This window comes from Ascaphus truei, chromosome 6 (assembly GCF_040206685.1).
Source record: "Ascaphus truei isolate aAscTru1 chromosome 6, aAscTru1.hap1, whole genome shotgun sequence".
In the NCBI taxonomy this organism is placed as follows: Eukaryota; Metazoa; Chordata; class Amphibia; order Anura; family Ascaphidae; genus Ascaphus; species Ascaphus truei.
The window spans coordinates 59,898,889-59,919,196 of NC_134488.1; the positions used below are offsets into that span (position 1 = coordinate 59,898,889).

The window sequence follows — 20,308 nt, forward strand, 5'->3', positions numbered from 1 at the left end:
CACAGTAACAGACGGAAGAGCGAAAGTATAAGGTATTTCTCACATAACCACTCCATACAGCACTATGTATAGCCAAATTTAACAAAACAATACAGGTATAGCAAAGGTTATTGCTCTCACTGGCACATCATGGTGGAATATGCAGTGATATTCTGCATTCTCAGTGCCATTGAATCTTATAAAAACTGATATTCTGCATTATATCGCGATATGTTATGTTATCAGACCTTAAATATCTTATTGTCTTAGGGGCTGTGTGCAAAACAGGGCAATCTCATTAAAGTGTTATTTAGTATGCACATCCTGAAATTCAAAGTACCATGGGGCAGAGCCAGAGGGTGCCATTACATTAGCCACATAACGTGACTTTAATTGGTATCCGCAAAGCTAAATATGTGCAAAAACAACGGCTGTTAGTGATCACAATAGCACAGGCTTAACCCCATGTTACATTAGCACTACCTTGCGTTAGCTTCTAATAACCTGGCGTTACACGCCTGTCTTACCAAAAGCTGGCATTACTGCCACCCAGGCTCTGAAAAGGTGTTTAATTAAAGTAAAAAAAAGACAAGTCCGGAGTGGAAATGAACCCTTTAAATAATATGATAGCTAAATTAAATTAAACTGTTGTCTTACACTTATCCACAGGGTCTGGTGTGAGTAACGTCACCTTTAGCTAACTAAACGTAATGTTAAATCTCTGTGTTAACTACTTGTGGTGGTGAGGGGGTAACCAGGCCATCAATAAAGGTATTATGCCCATCTGGTTACCTCTGATCCATATTTGGGGTTTTAGAGAGTCAGCTCTTGAACCTGTTGTTATTCCTGCAATGTAGGTAATTGTGCGACAATAAAGAATTTTCTGTGTTTTACCTTTCCAGGATGTGCCAGCATGCAGAGATTGCTAGGCTAAGAGTTTAAAGGGGGGTTTACAGAGAAAGTTTTGTCAGAATGTGTCTAGGTAGCGGGGGTTCCAGAGTTGCTGGATACCCCAAAAATGTACCCGGGAATTAGGTCGGATTCTCGGATACATTGAGACACATTGCTCTGGCAAAATCTCCCCTTGAAAACGCTTGCGGGACTCACCGCTAGGACTCCCTGCTTCAGCACAGACCAGAAAGGTAAATGGGGCATAGGAATGTGTGGTATCCCTGAAACGGTAAAGGTGTCCCTAGTATAAGGATGGGATGCCCAGTTAATGCCTGATCACCCAGAACCTGGTATATGGGTTCTGGGGGTACTCAACAATACTGTATATAAGGTTGCGAGGGTTTATATGAAACCTAAGTTCGGATTTCAAGAATGTAATGAGATACAGCTCTGAGAATGAACCTAAGCATTTTTTTTCATTCTACCTTGGGACTTAGAAAAAATATGGGAAAAAAATATTTTGTTTCATAATGTTTTAAAAGCACAGAAGGCTGTGCGGATTTTAAAAGTGATGATGTAGCCGTAAAGGCAATATTTCTTTCCTTTTTACATGTATTGTATACAAAATATTAAGTTAATCCCTCCTGCTCTCTGTACATTTGCAGAGCAGAGAGTGTTGCTCTAGGAAAAATGTAGACTGCTTAGTTTGCAGATTGTGATACATTTAATAAAGCCAATATAAACATCCGTCATAGATATGGAAATGCAGTGATTCCCAACAGGGGGGTTCGTGAGGCTTCTCAAAGGGCTTCGCCAACAACAATAAAAAAGTAACTGCCCGATCCCAGGCAGTGATATAGCTGTCCAAAAGTCGCTCCCCGCAATGCTTTGTATCCACAGCACCAAGGCATTGTGGGGCGTGACTTTGAAATCCCGCACAGTAAGTGACAGCTTTACCACCCATGCTGCCTGCACACACTGAGGTGCAGTTTGGGGGCCTCATTAAGCATGTGCGATAGACACCCAAACACTTACTGAAAGAGTGTGTACTGTATTATGGCTTGCCTCCTCAGAGCTGATGTCAGTGCCGAATTCTATAACATCGCTCCACCAGGGGTATATAATGCAATGCATAGCACAAGATACTTACCTACAGTATGTACTGTTTGCAAGAGAGTGTCTGTTATCCCCTCCTCAGTGCTGATGTCACTGATGGGCTCTATGATATCACTCATGGAATGAGCTGGTGTGGGGACTCTATATTATTAAAGATTCTTATTTTTTCCAAATATCATAAACGCATTACAGTATCTACATTATGATGAACGGCTGGTCCCATTAAATATATTACAAGCTGCACACAAAGTCTATATTTCCAACACCTACGCTCTCTGCAATTCAAATCTCCAGTCAGTCAGCAGTAGGAATGAAGTAATTGTTGGGTACACAACACATGTGTAAATGTGTTTTGCACAAGTTGTGGTGCTGAAATCCTTTAATAAAGAGCCCCCATACACTTATATTGTCCATAGTTACAAACAACATCTTAATTAAGATACATCTTTTCAAATACTGTACTTCCTGTGAAGGTATAGCAGGTAAAGTTAATTGTTGAAGATCATCTGAGATACAGGGTGGGGATTGTATATCCCTACACTGATAGTGTATCTCAGGCACAAGTCCCTATCAGAGAGGTAGGTATAAGGCACTTACCTAAGAGAATGTATCTGCTGAAGTGAACAGCTGAGCCAGATGCTGCTGCTTGATATACCTGGTCAGCTGTGACATCATAGAGGTATGTGGTAGGTATTTCCATGCATACTGTACATGTGCAGTAGTATGACTTTAGTGCCCTGAAGTTTTATGCTTTCGACAGACTTAGGGAGGTCATTTATGCTAATTACGTATGCTGCAAATCTAGTGTTACCAACATGAAGTTTCATATTTATTTATGAGAAAATCCCTGTTCCTTTTTATGGATAAAGTCTAAGAAATTTTGCTCCATCACATTCTGAATTTGTTTCTCATCTCAGTCTCCAACTGTTGTTAAATTAATTTAGCTTGTTATTTTGGTTTCTTACATGTGATGATAATAAGCTCTCTGGCACAGAGGATAAAATTATCAAATACCTGGACATTTTAATTGGTTATCTTCTCCTTTTTAGTTAGTATTTTATCTCTATTTAGAGGAATTTTTCGTTAAACAATTCTCCCCTAACTGCTCCTATAACCACTCCCTATAACTCCTCCCCTAACTGCTCCTATAACTCCTCCCCTAACTGCCCCTATAACCGCTCCCTATAACTCCTCCCCTAACTGCTCCTATAACTCCTCCCCTAACCGCTCCCTATAACTCCTCCCCTAACTGCTCCTATAACCGCTCCCTATAACTCCTCCCCTAACTGCTCCCTATAACTCCTCCCCTAACTGCTCCTATAACGCCTTCCCTAACTGCTCCTATAACCGCTCCCTACAACTCCTCCCCTAACTGCTCCTATAACTCCTCCCCTAACCACTCCCTATAACTCCTCCCCTAACTGCTCCTATAACCGCTCCCTATAACTCCTCCCCTAACTGCTCCCTATAACTCCTTCCCTAACTGCTCCTATAACCGCTCCCTACAACTCCTCCCCTAACTGCTCCTATAACTCCCCCCCTAACTGCTCATATAACCGCTCTATATAACTCCTCCTATAACTACTCCTATAACTGCTCCTATAACTCCTCCCCTAACTGCTCCTATAACCGCTCCCTATAACTCCTCCCTTAACTGCTCCTATAACCGCTCCTTATAACTTCCCCTAACTGCTCCTATAACTCACGCCGCACCTCCTCCTGCCGCTCCCTCATCCATGCTTCTCCAATGCCGACCACTATCATCTCTGCAGGGCCCTCCTAACATGTCTTCCTCCCTCCTCATTGAGCAGCCATCTCTCCAGATCAGGATACCAGGAATCAGGAACCTTGAAAATGTGACTTCACTCCAGTAGATCTTAGAAGAAAGAGGAAGCTAGGAGCCCTCCTCCTCACCTTAAGTACCCCTTTCTCAACCCCTGGCCTGACATCATAGCACCTTAAAGGGAGGGGGCCTTATATGCCGCCCCTTTCTTACAAGTCCAGGGCTCTGTCACCCTATAACTGCTCCTATAACCGCTCACTATAACTCCTCCTCTAACTGCTCCTATAACCGCTCCCTATAACTCCTCCCCTAATTGCTCCTATAACCACTCCCTATAACTCCTCCCCTAACTGCTCCTATACTCGCTCCCTATAGCTCCTCCTCTAACTGCTCCTATAATCGCTCCCTATAGCTCCTCCCCTAACTGCTTCTATAACCGCTCCCTATATTAAGACTTGGCATTAAGCAAACTTATGGATTGACGCAAACTATTTTTTCCCCGAACGAAAAAGGTTAAAGTTTGCAAACTGCACTAGCGCGTGCGAAAAAGTTCACACATCTCTATAAAGCAATGCATTACAGCGCCTTGCAGCACTGAAAAGCTTCAGGTAAATAACTGCTTTTCCATCTACGCATCTTGGCACCAGTTCTATAGCAATGCCAGATTGTATTAAACAATCAAGTTTCCCCCTTAACCCTTTGAGTGCTGGAGAGGCTGCGGCACTTCATGATCACGTGAGTGCTCCTCGAGAGTGCAGCACATGATCTATGAGGAAATAGCATGTGACGTAGCTACTGCATCATGGGGCCCCAATAGTGCCAGACCTTATGACGTGGTAGGTAGCTACATCATGGGAGCCCTAATGGTTAAAGTTTACATAGAGTGAGTGATTACAAACAGCACTTGTAGATAAATGAAAAGCTCCATTAGCCTGGACTCATGGCTACTGTCCCACACACACAGTCACTCCTACCAATGACTGCCATCAACTGCACTTATTCCCTCACCTGTTCTCTCTGTGAATTTCCCATCATAGCACTTAGATTGTAAGTTCTCGGCCAGGGATTTATTTTCCTATAGTCTGATCTTATTTGTTGCACTTATTGTATTATAATCGTACCTGTACCGTGTTGTCTCTCTTGTAAAGTACAGCTGTGGGCGCTATATAAATAAAGATATACATACTGTACATACATACATACATACATACATCAGTATGAAGTTGGGGGAAAACACTAGGAACACTAGTAATTGTGCCCCAAATAAAGGCAGGCTCCAAAAAAAATACACCAATTGGAAATATATCATAAAGTTTATATTTCCAACACAATCTAGTGTATTTGATACAAAAAGGGAAGTAATCCAAAATATACAGCAACATCAAATCAAAAATGTAATCAAACATTTAATTCTATTAAGTGTATAGACAAACACTAGAAAAAAAAATCAGAAATCTCGACCTCAAAAGTCAGAATGCATTATGCATACCCCAAATGTGACAGTAGTAATGTTTCAGCCTCTATTCTCTTTGTTATTTCACATATACTATATTGTGCTGTAAATACCATCTCTATGATACCCTACCTCTTACAGTTGACATTTCCTCTTTAAATATTATTTTTTCCTTAACTTCCGTTAAACGAGAAGAAGCTTCCTAAACAGGATTTCCTTTTACGTCAAATGTTTTGGAAGAATAAAACAACTGGAAAGTCCTCCGGAAATTAGATGCATGACTCCTTCTCCAACACACAGAATGGAAAGCAAAAGCAGTGGTCAACGTGTGAAGGAAGTGCGAGGGGTGTGCAGGTTGTGAGGTGTGGGGGGCGTAGGTAGGGCGAGGGGTGTGAAGGTAGTGAGGTGGGGGAAGGTAGTGGGAGGGGTGTGAAGGTAGTGAGAGGGGTGTGAAGGAAGTGCGAGGGGTGTGCAGGTAGTGAGGTAGGGGGAAGGTAGGGCGAGGGGTGTGAAGGTAGTGAGGTAGGAGGAAGGTAGTGGGAGGGGAGTGAAGGCAGTGAGAGGGGTATGAAAGCAGTGCTAGGGGTGTGCAGGTAGTGCGAAAGTTATCAAGGCAGTGCGAAGGGTGTGAAGGCAGGGCGAGTGGTTTGAAGGCAGTGTGAGGGGTGTGAAGGCAGTGCGAGGGGTGTCAATGTAGTGGGAAGGGTGTGCAGGTAGTGGGTGGAGTGTGAAGGTAGTGCGAGGGGTGTGAAGACAGTGGAAGAGGTGTGAAGGTAGTGTGAGTGGTGTAAAGGTAGTGCGAGGGGTGTGAAGGTAGTGGGAGGGCTGTGCAGGTAGTGCGAGTGGTGTAATGGTAGTGCGAGGGCTGTGCAGGTAGTGCGAGTGGTGTAATGGAAGTGCGAGGGCTGTGCAGGTAGTGCGAGTGGTGTAATGGTAGTGCGAGGGCTGTGCAGGTAGTGCGAGTAGTGTGAAGGTAGTGCGAGTGGTGTGAAGGTAGAGGGAGGGCTGTGCAGGTAGTGCGAGAGGTGTTAAGGTATTGCGAGGGGTGTGAAGGCAGTGGAAGGGGTGTGAAGGTAGTGCGAGTGGTGTGAAGGTAGTGCGAGTGGTGTGAAGGTTGTGCGAGTGGTGGGAAGGTTGTGAAGGTGGTGCGCGGGGGCGTGAAGGCAGTGGAAAAGGTGTGAAGGTAGTGCGAGTGGTGCGAAGGTAGTGCGAGTGGTGCGAAGGTAGTGGGAGGGCTGTGAAGGTAGTGCGAGTGGTGTGAAGGTAGTGGGAGGGTTGTGACGGTAGTGCAAGTGGTGTGAAGGTAGTGCGCGTGGTGTAAAGGTAGTGTGAGGGGTGTGAAGGCAGTGGAAGGGGTGAAGGTAGTGCGAGGGGTGTGAAGGTTGTGCGAGGGGTGTGAAGGTAGTGCGAGTGGTGTGAAGGTAGAGCAAGTTGCGTGAAGGTAGTGGGAGGGGTGCGAAGGTGGTGCGAGTGATGTGCAGGTTGTGGGAGGGGTGTGAAGGTGGTGCGAGTGGTGTGAAGGTAGTGGGATGGGTGTGCAGGTAGTGTGAGGCCCAACTAAGTATTCTTTTCCTTAGTGGCTACATGGTTGAGCCCTAGATGCACTACTTATTAACGTGATGTTCACATCATACTTTGTTGCCTAAAGCAGCTTAGGGCATCTAGGCCTAAAAATGCTGTGACGTTGGCTGCTTTATACAGCATCTCTTAGACCAGGAGTGGCCAACTCCACTCCTCCAGGGCCGACAACAGGTCGGGTATTAAGGGATATCCCTGCTTCAGCACAGCTTCACCTGTGCTGAAGTAGGGGTGTCCTGAAAACCTGACCTGTTGGTGGCCCTTGAAGACTAGAGTTGGACACCCCTGTCTTAGAGTATTGCAAAGAGCAGCCATATTTAGTAGTCCAGGCACAAAGGATTTAACATAAATAAGTGTGCGTAAATTAAAAAACGATTTAACAGTGAAATGCATAACTAGGGAATAAATTGAAGGTAATGCTTAGAACAACAATATTTTAACCTCCAGCCTGCCCGAGAGTTAAGGGTTTTGGGGGTTGTAAGAGAGACTTATCCCTGTTGATAAAAACTGTCTCTAACCCAGCAGTGGGCTGGTTAATTGCACAGGCAGTCAACCAGACTCCATCTGGTTGATTAAGACTGTTAGAAAAGGCCTGTTCTGAGAAACAGGAGGAGGATTTCCTTAGCCCACAACAAGGGCTGACCAGAGGAACAGATGTCTTAAGCTGCAGAAGAACTGTATGCTGATAGCAAGACAAGGTGACCAGACTATACCTGGACATAGACATTGCCATAGCACACAAGGGTTCTGACCCAGGAGAGCAGAGAGGCCTTCCCCTACAGCTACAACAAACAGATAAGAATTTCTTCTTGGACTGTTGTATTTCTATATATATGTTTGGGGGTGGTAACTAGCTTAGCTACCCACCCAGTTAGAGAAGGACGGAGAAAAGGTGTAGATATTCTCCAAAGCGGAGTAGGCCTTATTTCGTTTATTTTGAGTGTTGTGCCATGTTAAAGGAACATGCGCAATAAAGTCTCATTTTAGTTTTACCTTAAAACGGTCTCCATTGCGTACCTCTGCACACATCTCTTACATATGGTGTTAGGAGTGGGATTGCACTCAATCCCAAAGAAGTTGAACTGGCAACTGTATTGTGTGGAAAAAGAAGTGCAGAAGGACAGCTTCAAGAGCTGAAAACTCAAATAGCTATTCTTGAATGGTCTTTAAGTAGTACAATGAAATGGCATGAGGCTAAGATGGTAGAAATAGATTCCGAACATCAGACAGAATTCAGGAGTGGTTTGACAGAGGCTTTGCAAGACCTGAGCATGGGTTACAAGGAATGGACATTTAGTGCTAAAATGGAGTCCATGGAAAAGATGGCGAGAGAAAGCTATTTGCGCAATCGCTCTGCGACTGTCGCCATACAGTCTGCCTACAAAGAGAGGATCGCCCACCGCTGGGGAAATCTCATGACCACGTGGTCCATAGAAAGACTGTATTTGGAAAAAGTCCTCCTCGAGTGACTGAGGAGTGCTGATCTCAAGCACCTTCTGGAGGAGACACTAATACCCTGGAGAAAGGGCTCAAATCCCAATGGACCTGAGGGTTTTCGTACTCCATACACTCTCAATCGAGCGCAGAGATATCTGGAGTGAGAGTGGAAGGATGGGCTTTAGCCGTGGTAAGCCCGAGCTTCCCACAAACAGGGGAGGTATGTAACAGGGACTTATGACTGTTGAGAAAAACTGTCTCTAAATCCAGAAGTGGGCTGGTTAATTACACAGGCAATCAACAGGCTCCACCTGGCTGATTAAGAGTTGTATGTTCCCAGGTCTGGGGTTGATTACATAAACTGCTCTTGAATCCCATCTACAGTATGGTTGCAGACAGTACCACTCCTCTGTCTCTGTAGAAGCCACAGGTTTAGCTTTGCTTACATTAACGCTCCACTCAGCTCCTCTCTAACAAGGGAAAAGGAAGTAAAACAGTTCTTAAATATACCCGGCTGGAAAGGGAATAGGATGTGAGTGAGTGAGAAGTGGGATTCTGCACACAGCACAAGCCCAGAATCAAGACCTACATCAACAGAGGGTGAGTGGTGACAAACTTTAGGGACACAAGAAAGAACACGAGTCTCACTCTTTGTGACTGACTGCACATCTGGTGTGGATTGCAACACCCAACTAAAGCACCATGTAGGTTTAAAATAGGATACAGCTTGGCAATTTTTGCAGAGTAAGTTTTGCAAAGAGGAATTTGTCAAATATAAAATGCTCCAGTGTTAAAAGGCTCTGCTCATTTTTGCTTTCTATGCAGGTCTGCTGACATAGTTGTGTGTGTCATTTTCTTACACTATAATGAGGTTTAACAATCAACTCTTAATATATTGTAGAATCAGCATTTTGATTAACATGCTATGTTCTTGTTAAAGGATCTGAACATTTAATGATCAATTGGTTGTCTTCTTGATATGGAGTAAGGTGGGTGGATTTTTTTGAATCAAGACTATTTCTGTATTTTTAGGATTAGGGGATATACTGTAGGATCAATAGAGTATTGGGATCCAGAGGGCAATAGGATGCAGAGGGTGTCTTGTTATAGGCTCTGAACATTTAATGATCGCTACATTGTCTTATTGTTATAGGTTTGTATCAAGATCTTTTCTGTATTTTATAGGATTATGGGATTTAGGATTAATAGTTTCTCTTGTGGTCAGGTTAGGATGCAGAGGCTGTCTTCTTGTTATAGCATCTGAAAGTTTTACGATCAACATGTTCAATTCCTATTATAGGGTCAGGGATCTACTTTTGGATCAATGTTTTTTCCTTCTATAATCTAGTTATCATCCTCTTTGGATATTGGATTAAATATTGGATTAAATTGAGGTTTACAAAGCAAGACATTCAGGCAGCGCTCACTCAGATATCACTGGTAACTGCAGAAATCTCACAGATCTGGATTTAAACCACATCACTCAGCTACTGGATGCCTCCTGATAACTGTTACAACCAATCCATCAGGAAGGTTTTAAGAAGCTATTGCTTTCAAGTAATTAAACTGACAGCTCTCTGCTTTTGGGACTCTCTTCAAGTTCTTACTTAAATGAAACAATAAAAGGGAGCAGCTGCCTCTATTGGTTTGGCTGGGAGTGATCCTGGCCACGCAGAAATGTCTTTGATAGATTTGTATTGATTATCACTGTGGAGGGCTTGGATTTCTCTTTATTCAGCAGGGTGCAGATGTGCCGCACTTTCCTCTGCTGAGTTATCACATCGCTTGTTCAATGAAGGGATTCCTGCACAATGCCTTGCCTCCCCTGTCTCTCTGGACTATAACAAGCTGTGATTTCAAGTTGCATCCTCAACATAGCTAAGCAAGATATCAAATCATGGATCTTATCACAGCTTTTGCAACTGGCATGGTCCTTTTCTTCCATTGCTGTAAAGGGACCAGCCTGCACAGTGGTAAGTGCAATTATTCAGTATTTATTTGGTAGATACCCTATTATACCCTGTAAGGCTGTTTGCCAAGTTTAACATTTTGCAGCGTCAGCAAAAATACTGGCAACTGTATTTCATACGGTAGTTTTTAATAGAATCTGTGGCTGTCTGTTTAATTGAAATTCTTTCAGTAATTCCTTACTTTCTCGTGCTTTTTAAACTTTAATGTACTTTTCCATTGTTGGGGGAAAAAATCCTTAGGTAATATTCTCTATATAAATAAAGACATACAATACAATACAATATTCTGTCTATTAAAGTTGTTACATTTTTAATGACATTCTATTAATAAAACATGCTTTTTTTTCTCTTAAAAGGTCTGAAAAAGAATAGACCCTCTTAAAAATACCCAGCACCTTTTTATAGAAAAAAAACAATAACCCATTAAATCTCATCTTCTCTACATAATCCCATGTAGTGAAAAGCAGAGTAACACACATTAGATGATGCATCTGCTGAATTGAATGAATGTTAAAGCAATGTTAACTATACCCCACTGCTTGCTATACACTGAATGGGGGACACGGAATTAGCATGCAGTAAAATTATTACATTGGTGTTTAAAGGAGAGGAGCCGGGATCGCATCTTTAACCCCTGCACTGCTGGATGGGCAATAAAAGTAGCATTCTCATAAGAAAGTGCCAGTGTCCTGCACAGAGCCGTGGCTGGGATGTAGAGAGTACAGGCATAAAGCAGCAGATATGCATGTATGTAATAATTACACAGTCAGGCTCGGACGGGCTGAGGAAATCCCAGGTGGGACCTCAATGTCCAGACTGACCAAGTCTCCGAGAATTACCGGGAGACTGTTACATCTTGTGTGACTGTGTGGAGGCTGCGGGGAGAGTCCGTCTGCTGTGTGTGTATCTGAGTCAGTCTGCTCTGTGTGTATCAGTGTATGTATGTGTGTATCTGAGTTAGTCTGTGTATCAGGTATGTTACATACATGATACACAGACTGACTCAGATACACACATACATACCTAATACTCAGACTGACTCAGATACACACATACATACCTAATACTCAGACTGACTCAGATACACACATACATACCTAATACTCAGACTGACTCAGATACACACATACATACTTAATACTCAGACTGACTCAGATACACACATGCATACTGTACACTGATACACACAGAGCAGACTGACTCCGATACACACATACACTGATACACACAGAGCAGACTGACTCAGATACACACATACACTGATACACACAGAGCAGACTGACTCAGATACACACATACATACACTGATACACACAGAGCAGACTGACTCAGATACACACATACATACCGTATGTATGTGTGTATCTGAGTCAGTCTGCTCTGTGTGTATCAGTGTATGTATGTGTGTATCTGAGTCAGTGTGCTCTGTGTGTATCAGTGTATGTATGTGTGTGTGTATCTGAGTCAGTGTGCTCTGTGTGTGTATTGGAGTCAGTGTGCTCTGTGTGTATCAGTGTATGTATGTGTATCTGAGTCAGTGTGCTCTGTGTGTATCAGTGTATGTGTGTATTTGAGTCAGTGTGCTCTATGTGTATCAGTGTGTGTGTATCTGAGTCAGTGTGCTCTGTGTGTATCAGTGTATGTATGTGTGTATCTGAGTCAGTCTGCTCTGTGTGTATCAGTGTATGTATGTGTGTATCTGTGTCAGTCTGCTCTGTGTGTATCAGTGTATGTATGTGTGTATCTGAGTCAGTCTGCTCTGTGTGTATCAGTGTATGTATGTGTGTATCTGAGTCAGTCTGCTCTGTGTGTATCAGTGTATGTATGTGTGTATCTGAGTCAGTCTGCTCTGTGTGTATCAGTGTATGTGTATCTGAGTCAGTCTGCTCTGTTTGTATACTGTGTGTATGTCCTTCTATGTGTCTTTGAGTATATGTATGCACAAGTGAATGTGTGTGTCTGTGTGTGTCTGTTTGTGTATGTATGTATTTAGTATAACCCGTATTATAACGTGTGTTGTACATTGTGGCCATGGGCCCCTACAATCTGTTTCCCCCTGTGGTCCCTTGATACCCCAGTCGACAGATGCCTGCTCTGTTTGCCTGCTCTGTTTGCCTGCTCTGTTTGCCTGCTCTATGTTGTACATTGCACTAGTTCAGGTGCAGCCTGGAAAGTGTAGCAACCAAAAGGTTATGGGTTCCTCTCCCTATTTCATCTGGTTATTAATCAAGCGCTGCCGGCTGATTTTGAAACCAGCGCCAGATCCAATTAAAATGAATCCTGTTCTAAGCCCATGGGCATGTTAAATCTGGCCATTATTTGCTCCCGTTTTGCAGCCAGGACACTGTGAAACCCCCACTTGTTTCATGAAATTAGATGGGAAGCCCTTCAGGGCAGCAGTGTGCTTGAAATTTGAGTGTAAATATACAACCGTTCCTAAAATTTTCAGTAACCTCTTTAGTGCTGGACAAGATTGCAGACTATTACTCTTTAATTCCAAGGGAATAAAGGTAACCGTTTAAGAGTTAGGTGTGTGTGTGTGTGTGTGTGTGTGTGTGTGTGTGTGTGTGTGTGTGTGTGTGTGTGTGTGTGTGTGTGTGTGTGTGTGTGTGTGTGTGTGTGTGTGTGTGTGTGTGTGTGTGTGTGTGTGTGTTTTAATAAAAGAAAAAGTGGTACTTTCCTGTCATCAAGAGCCATTTCCTGTTATCCGGAGCCATATTCAAAACAACTTATTTCATTAAAAACAAAGTAACAACTTATTTATTATTGAAAACAAAGCATTTTTGGAGGCCAAAAACCTTTAATTGCTTTCAACAGTGACTCAAAGACATCCTCGCCTCCCACGTGCTGCCTCCAAATGAATTCGGCCACATATGACTCTAAATGATGACATGCTGTTCCTTGGTGTTGGTTGTTGCGCCACTGTGTATTAGGAGGAGGTGGGGAGAGGCAGTTACTGGGTTAGGGGGCAGTCCTCACTGTGTATGAGGAGGTGGCAGGGTGGGGCAGTTACTGGTGTTAGGGTGGCAGTTATCTCTGTATTAGGAGGGTTTGAGGAGGTGGGGACGGGCATTTTACTGGTTGGGAGGCATTAGGGGGAGTTGAGTGGAGGGGGTGGTAGATTTAATATGGGTACTTTCCTGATAACAGGAATATGGCTGCGGATAACAGGAAATGGCTCAGGATAAAAGGGAAATGGCTCCGGATTACAGGAAAGTACCAAAAAAGTTAAAAAAAATCTTCAAATTGCATATTTCCTAAAGAAGTGTTATAAAACCTGCCTTTTGCACTGATTCTTTACATAACTCCCTTTTTTTATGCATTCACTGCAGGTTTTGTTTTTAGGATATGACAAAAGAATATACTTTTTCAAGTATACAAATATTACATTAAAAAAACTTTAATCTTTACCTGAGTCCATCAATCCAAATATTTGGAATATCATTACTGGCAAAAGAAAGAGGAAAGTTTCAAAGGTTAAAGTTTCCTGCAGAAATGTAGTTTGGAAATAACCACACTTTCCAACCTTTTAAGTTTTAATAATAATGGTCCTTTCTATAATATCCCGTGAAGATGTATTCCCAGTGCTGTGGAAGAGTTTAGCTCCATTTAAATAAATGGGACTGTAATCATACCCGGCACAGGGAAAATGTCTTCACAGCATATTGCATAGGGGCCGAAATCTGTCTCCCATTAAGTCTAGTGAGAAGCAGATTAGTGCATAGTTACTGATGCAGACACATTCATGCATACAGATGGAGTTAATGCATCATTTATTGTGTGTGTGTGTAGCATTCAGTATTACACAGTGTCTGTTAACGCACAGTTAATGAGTGTTGCTTCCATACAAATGAATGGAAGTTACTGCAATGTTAATTGGACATAACAACTTTTCATTTTATTGAACAGGAGCCTTTAAATGAAGACAGTTTCACTTCCCCTTAAATTCTTCCCTCAACCAGGCAATGGGATCATGCAATTGTATTGTCATTTCCCATTGGCATTAGGACAGACCTACGTCTTCCACCAAAGGGACCAGATCAGAAAACATTTAGGAGTAGAAAGGACAGAAACTTATTGTAATGTCGTTTTAGATACATTTATTAAAGATTTAAAATGTATATGTAAACATTTTGTAAGCATGTATAACAGCAGTACAAAACATATTTACATCACCTTAACTTGCACTGACAAACTGCACTTATGCTGTAGCTGCCAGAGCAGCTTGCATGAAATTAGCAGGAGCAGAGTCCAATCAGAGATCGTCAGTTAATAGCATCAGAAAAAGGATACTTTGTATCTGGCTGGGGACCGGGGTAATTTGGAGCAAGGGATCTCAGATGAAATGAGTTTTGCTGAAGCATTATGTTTTATGGCTGTCTTATTGATGCTGTTCACTTATGAACAGATTGATCAAGCACATCCGATCCGGTGTAACTCCCATTAACTTGAATAGAAGTTACCGCCAGATTGAACGCGCTAACCTGAATCAACGCTTGATCAATCAGCCCCTTAGTTAAGGGGGGGGGAGGCTCAGCTCAAGTCTCAAGACCTCCCTAACAGGTCAGGTTTTCAGGATACCCCAGCTTCAGATGGCTCAATCAGAGGCTCAGTAGATGACTGTGTCACGGGAGACCAGGTTTATTGTGCACCTTTACCAGGATCATTCATTGAGCAAAACAAGATAATGAAATACATTTTAGTTTATTGACAGAAATAGGCATACACAGAGTGGAACACAAAATACAGATGAAAAGCACACTTACTGGGGGTCTGAGGTCAAAAAATAGACTGTTCTAGGTGCAGGGAACTCTAAATAAGAGTTTTCCCCTGACCGGGACTTAGCCCGAAATCCTCTGGTTCCCAAATCGGCGTGAAGTTCCACACCCCAGTTATCTTCTCTTTTGACAACTTGGACTCCTTTTGTCCGGGGGTTAGCACCAAACTCCTGGTAGTAACATCAGCTTGCAATCCCATCCGCGACCGCTACGTTCGATTATTAGAACTTGGCCGCTAGAAGTGGGACTTAGAATATTTTCCGGGCAGACTTTTCTGAAGCCGGTGCTCTGCTATTCGCGCAAGAGCACTTTTGAAAAGCCCACCCGCACTTCTACCACCGGAAATCTCAACTTTCATTGGCTCAGACATTTCTTATAGTGTTTGGAGCTCCATTCACAAAATACTACAGCCAATCAGAGCGAAGCCGGTATGGAAAGTCGGGTCTGCGGGAAATCTGAGATTGCCAAAGGACATGAGTGAGTTTGCCACCACTGTCCCTGACTATCTCATGCCACCCGCTAGGCCAGGCTCCTCCAGGTCTGATAGGACAAATGGCAGCCCGGATGACTGCCATTCATCCCAGGACATGGGTACTTGAGCCTTTCCCTGTTACCCAAATGGCTTTCACACCTCAGGCATCCTCTGGTGGCTTTCAACTCCGATGTCCAGCAGACTTACTGGCACCACCTTGGTAGCCCTGGTAGCCTGTTGGAACATCGGTTCTGAAAGTCCCAGCTCATTACAGCACACAACAGTATATTTTAATGCATTAATAAAAATAGACTTTAATACATCCCTAAGCCCTGGGTATGGGGAATAGAATAAAAATGTGTACTTTATTTTCTATCAGCCTGTATTCCCACACACTATCTATAGGACTTAGGGCCTCATGCAGTAAGCGTTGATAAGGGAAATATGGCCATGTTATAGCCAAAATTGGGTTTGAGATTCAGTAAGCGCCGATAAGTGCTTCATATCGCCAGGTTTCGGAGCCGATAATTTGGTTATGGCCAGTCGCCTGCCGATAAGCCTGTTTTCGACACTGATCGCCACTTTTTTAAATCGGCTGGATTCAACAAAAAAAAACAGCTTATCGGGGCTGATCGGCACTACGAAATTGAGATGTTATGGCCGATTTCTCCCGCCAACTAAAGTTGGCATTTTGGACGGGAGAACGATCGCTAAGGCTGCCGGAACGGCACTTAGAAAAAAAAAATCTTCTGTACATCAATGGAAGTCAATGGAGCGGGGACGTATAACAGTATAGTACTGTTTACGTTTCATTGCTCACAATACAAGGGGGATTTGCATTACAGTGTGGGGGCATTCCCTGCATTGTGTCACAGCTGACGTGTCTTATTTGCATAACATTCGACTTTTACATGTTTTCAGCATTTGCGGGTCACATTACTCATCATGTGATGATGTGGCAAGGGAAAATACTATACTACACTCTTAAAGGAGAACCTCACATCATATCACACATTTTACTCAACTCAGCGACAATTATTTACATGATGTCACACATGTCACACATGTCACACATACACAGTATATTCATCTTCCTTTACATTACACAATGCTTGTAATGTGACACGCATCTTTAAACGTTCATGTACATCTGTATTCTCATGTTTACATATACTTTTGGGTCCTCCCTATTTTCATGACGTCACTTATTGGACGCTCAATCACATTGCATGTTTACATTGTAACCGTTGCATTACAAGCACTTCAACCTAACTTATACACACATGTACAGTAATTCAGCATTGGGACACCTTGTAAACTCATTCTATACCAACTATCCTCCTTACACAAATGCATGCATATGCACACGACTATTCATTGTTGCCAACATGTCACAATAACATGGATAATTACACATGTTACACAAAACTTTTCCCACGTCAATCTCAGCCTTTTTGTCTCATTACATGACTGACTCTTGCGTTCACAAGTGTTACATGCATTGCACATGCAACTATTTATTTGCAAGCAATCTTTGTACAAAGCTTCACGTCACATCATTGCCAAATATCATCATTCCCTGCAGAATACACACAACAAATACTTAGAACAACAAGTGCACACAGCTTGCCACAGAAGTACTTTATTATGTTAATGTAACACCTTGCATTTTACTATGTCACCTGACATCATCACATACCTATTTAAAGGACGCACATTACCTGCTCATTCACAGCTACTCATTTCAAAATGTTGCGAATGTTTAGGAGACGCAGGAACATTCTTTTCTATGACATGCTTGATGATCAAGAGAATCATATAGGGCAAGGTAGGGACACACCGAGGGACAGTGACAGTGACGCGGATACGACAGGGACAGGGAGAGGGACAGGCCGAGGGACAGGTAGAGGGACAGGAGATCAGAGGAGAAGACAGAGGAGACAACTTGTGCCTCGTCCGCGTCTGTACAGGGAGAGAACCCTGTTAGATGGGATGAGTGAGGAGGAGATTGTAAGTCGCTATCGTTTGAGTTCAGCAGCAATCTTAGCTCTTTATGAGGAGATAAGGGGGGATTTAGATTTTTTCACAGCCAGAGGTCGTGCAGTCCCTGGGCTTGTTAAAATGCTGTGCTCATTACATTATCTTGCTTCCGCGTCATACCAGACAACTGTGGGCATAGTGGGCGGGGTCTCGCAATCTACATTCTCGCGGGCCTTGACCCAGTTTCTCTATGCACTCAATAGACGCGCTAGGAATTATATTCATTTTCCTACAGAGGCGACAGAGTGGCTGGAAGTCAGGACTGGCTTTTATAATATAGCAGGGATACCATCTGTGCTGGGTGCAATCGATTGCACACATGTTGCTTTGATTGCACCTAGTCAGAGTGAGCATGTGTACCGCAATCGGAAGCACTACCATTCACTCAATGTACAGGTGGTATGTGATGCGACGATGAGGATAATGCATGTGGTACCCAAGTTCCCTGGTTCCAGTCACGATTCCTCTATCCTGAGGAACTCTTCAGTCTTCCATGCGTTCGAAGAGGGACATTTTGAACCTGGTTGGCTGCTGGGTGAGTACATATTTACATGTTCTAACACAAAACACATGTTGATTTAGGAATGTTGGCATTGTACAATTTGATCACTAATGTCAGCTTATGTGTGCTCCATTCATTATAGGTGACTCAGGATACGGAATTAGGCCGTGGCTCTTGACTCCGGTGCTAAACCCTCAAACTGAAGCAGAGGACAGGTACAATGCAGCCCATATATCTACAAGATCTGTTATAGAGAGGACATTTGGCCTACTCAAGACAAGGTTTAGGTGTCTGGACAGAACTGGTGGGGCTCTTCTATACAAGCCTCAAAAAGTGTCTGATATTATCCTTGCCTGTTGCATTTTGCACAATGTTGCACTCAGGCACAATGTACAGTCAGACCTAGCTGAGGCTTTGGTAGACGAGCATCCCACCCATGTAGCTGCTGAAAATGAACAAACAGCCAGTGGTGGCCAGACACGACAGAATCTCATCAATTCATTTTTTTCTTGTAAGTACAAACTCATATGTTCCTAGTACTACTTTTATAGTTTAATTATGTTATATTAACAATAATGTTTCTTTATATAACCTTCTGTTAGGACACAGATGAATATGGGTTGCACACCTTTCTTTTCTCTGCTGTGTGCACAAAGGGATGTGGCACCGGTATGTTATTGTTGCACAGGTTATATAATCCCTCTTCAATTGTACTTTAGTTGTGTGTATGTGAATACAACTTGGGTAACAAAGCAATAATATTGTAGCATTGTGTTATTCCTTATGCTAAGACAAAACACATATTATGCCCATAATCATTCATGCTTCTAGTATGCTTACATACAATGTTATTGGTGCAGTGTAACATGTACATCCATATGATGTGTACACCAGGCTGATTTACATTTTGAATGTCATGAAATATACATGGTGTTGTACATTTAACACCAAATACACACTTTGCTGTGTTGTTTACGGTACTGAAGATGGCATGTCAATGTTTGCAATTTATATATTGTTCCTTTGCATTATAGGTATATCTCCAGTATGACTGATCATGGTATGTATATTTGCTGACATCTCTCATAAGATGTGGCTACCTCAATCTTCCTATAATTATTGGAACTAAAAACCCAACATATTGGTTTAAACACAAATGTTACATATATGTACTTTCTGTATCATGTATATGCATTTAGCTACTCTTGAGCTTTCATGTGCATTGTATTACAAAATGATTACTCACATTTCATCACATTTTATGTAGGTTTCCTTATAATTTCCATTAATGTAATATAGAGGTGGTTGGAGAAAAGGGGATAACTGTACTTATTTGTTTACTTACGGGAGCACATTCATCACTAGCATAGACACACTTTTTAAGACAACTGTTTGTGTCTCTATCAATTGGTGTAGGATCCATGTATAACACCGACAAATGATAACACCAGCTTTATTATGGTAGCTTATATCATCATATTGACTATACTATGTATTTCTAAACGATTAATAAACACAGTAAACTATAGTTAGTTAGGTTAATGAAATATACACAGAAACGTACTTCATAACATGATGGTGATGTCATATTCAGAACATCATGCATTGTAGGGGACCACAACATCTGGCCAATAACATTATTTGCTACAGTCCCAAACCATTTTATCTACATACCCATGTAACAAGAGATTTTAAAAATAAATGGCTACTTGGTTGTAAGTGTCCTTTACATTGGGAGAAGGAGTGGCTCAGTGAGTAAAGACACACACTGGCACTGATAGTTTGAAGCAGGGGAGTCTGGTTCAATTCCCGGTGTGGGCTCCTTGTGACCTTGGCCAAGTCACTTTATCTCCCTGTGCCTCATGCGGCAAAAAAACATTTGTACGTTCCACGGGCCAGGGACCTCAGGCTGAAACATGTGTCTGTAAATCGCTGCGTACAACTAGCAGCCCTATACATGAACATGCTCATATTATTATTATTATTGTTACATAGTTTCGACAGTCATACGTTCCATTACATATTATAATACACAAATGTGTTAGCAGAGTGGGAATGGTTGTTATATATAAAACACACCATGTCATAAAATGTTAGTAGTCATTAAAGAACACTCAATAAAAATTCATGAGGCACTCTTTTGCAACATCATTATGTTAATTAAGTGCTTATGCAATATAGGCATAAGGGTATCACATTTTTAATTGTTTGTTAATAAGCGCTGCAAGCAATATAAAATTAGTTCCATATGTAGTATAGTAGTCGGTGGCTCCTCCTCACAATCATCTCATATAAAGGTAGACTCTTCT

General features: G+C 42.4%; 2 protein-coding genes across 12 annotated transcripts in view; one reads left to right on the forward strand and one right to left on the reverse strand.

Annotated features, from left to right (window-relative positions):
- Positions 1-20,308, reverse strand: part of LOC142497079 (uncharacterized) — a 98,960-nt gene that overhangs the window by 24,336 nt on the left and 54,316 nt on the right. For 2 of the 7 annotated variants that reach the window (XM_075604395.1, XM_075604394.1), the window contains exon 1: positions 3,700-4,177. The exons of 1 other annotated variant lie outside the window; for it this stretch is intronic. In XM_075604395.1, the coding sequence (XP_075460510.1) occupies positions 3,700-3,750 (51 nt within the window). In that variant the 5' untranslated portion in view covers positions 3,751-4,177. Of the gene's footprint in view, positions 1-2,583; positions 3,139-3,699; positions 4,178-13,005; positions 13,057-20,308 lie in introns of those variants that run through there. 4 more of the 7 variants (XM_075604398.1, XM_075604397.1, XM_075604400.1 and 1 more) reach the window with 4 other exon arrangements.
- Positions 8,573-20,308, forward strand: part of LAYN (layilin) — a 48,494-nt gene continuing 36,758 nt past the window's right edge. The window contains exons 1-2 of one of the 5 annotated variants that reach the window (XM_075604391.1): positions 8,573-9,226; positions 9,976-10,210. In XM_075604391.1, coding sequence (XP_075460506.1) covers positions 10,135-10,210 — 76 coding nt within the window. In that variant the 5' untranslated portion in view covers positions 8,573-9,226; positions 9,976-10,134. Of the gene's footprint in view, positions 10,211-20,308 lie in introns of all 5 variants that reach the window. The other 4 variants (XM_075604392.1, XM_075604390.1, XM_075604393.1 and 1 more) reach the window with 4 other exon arrangements.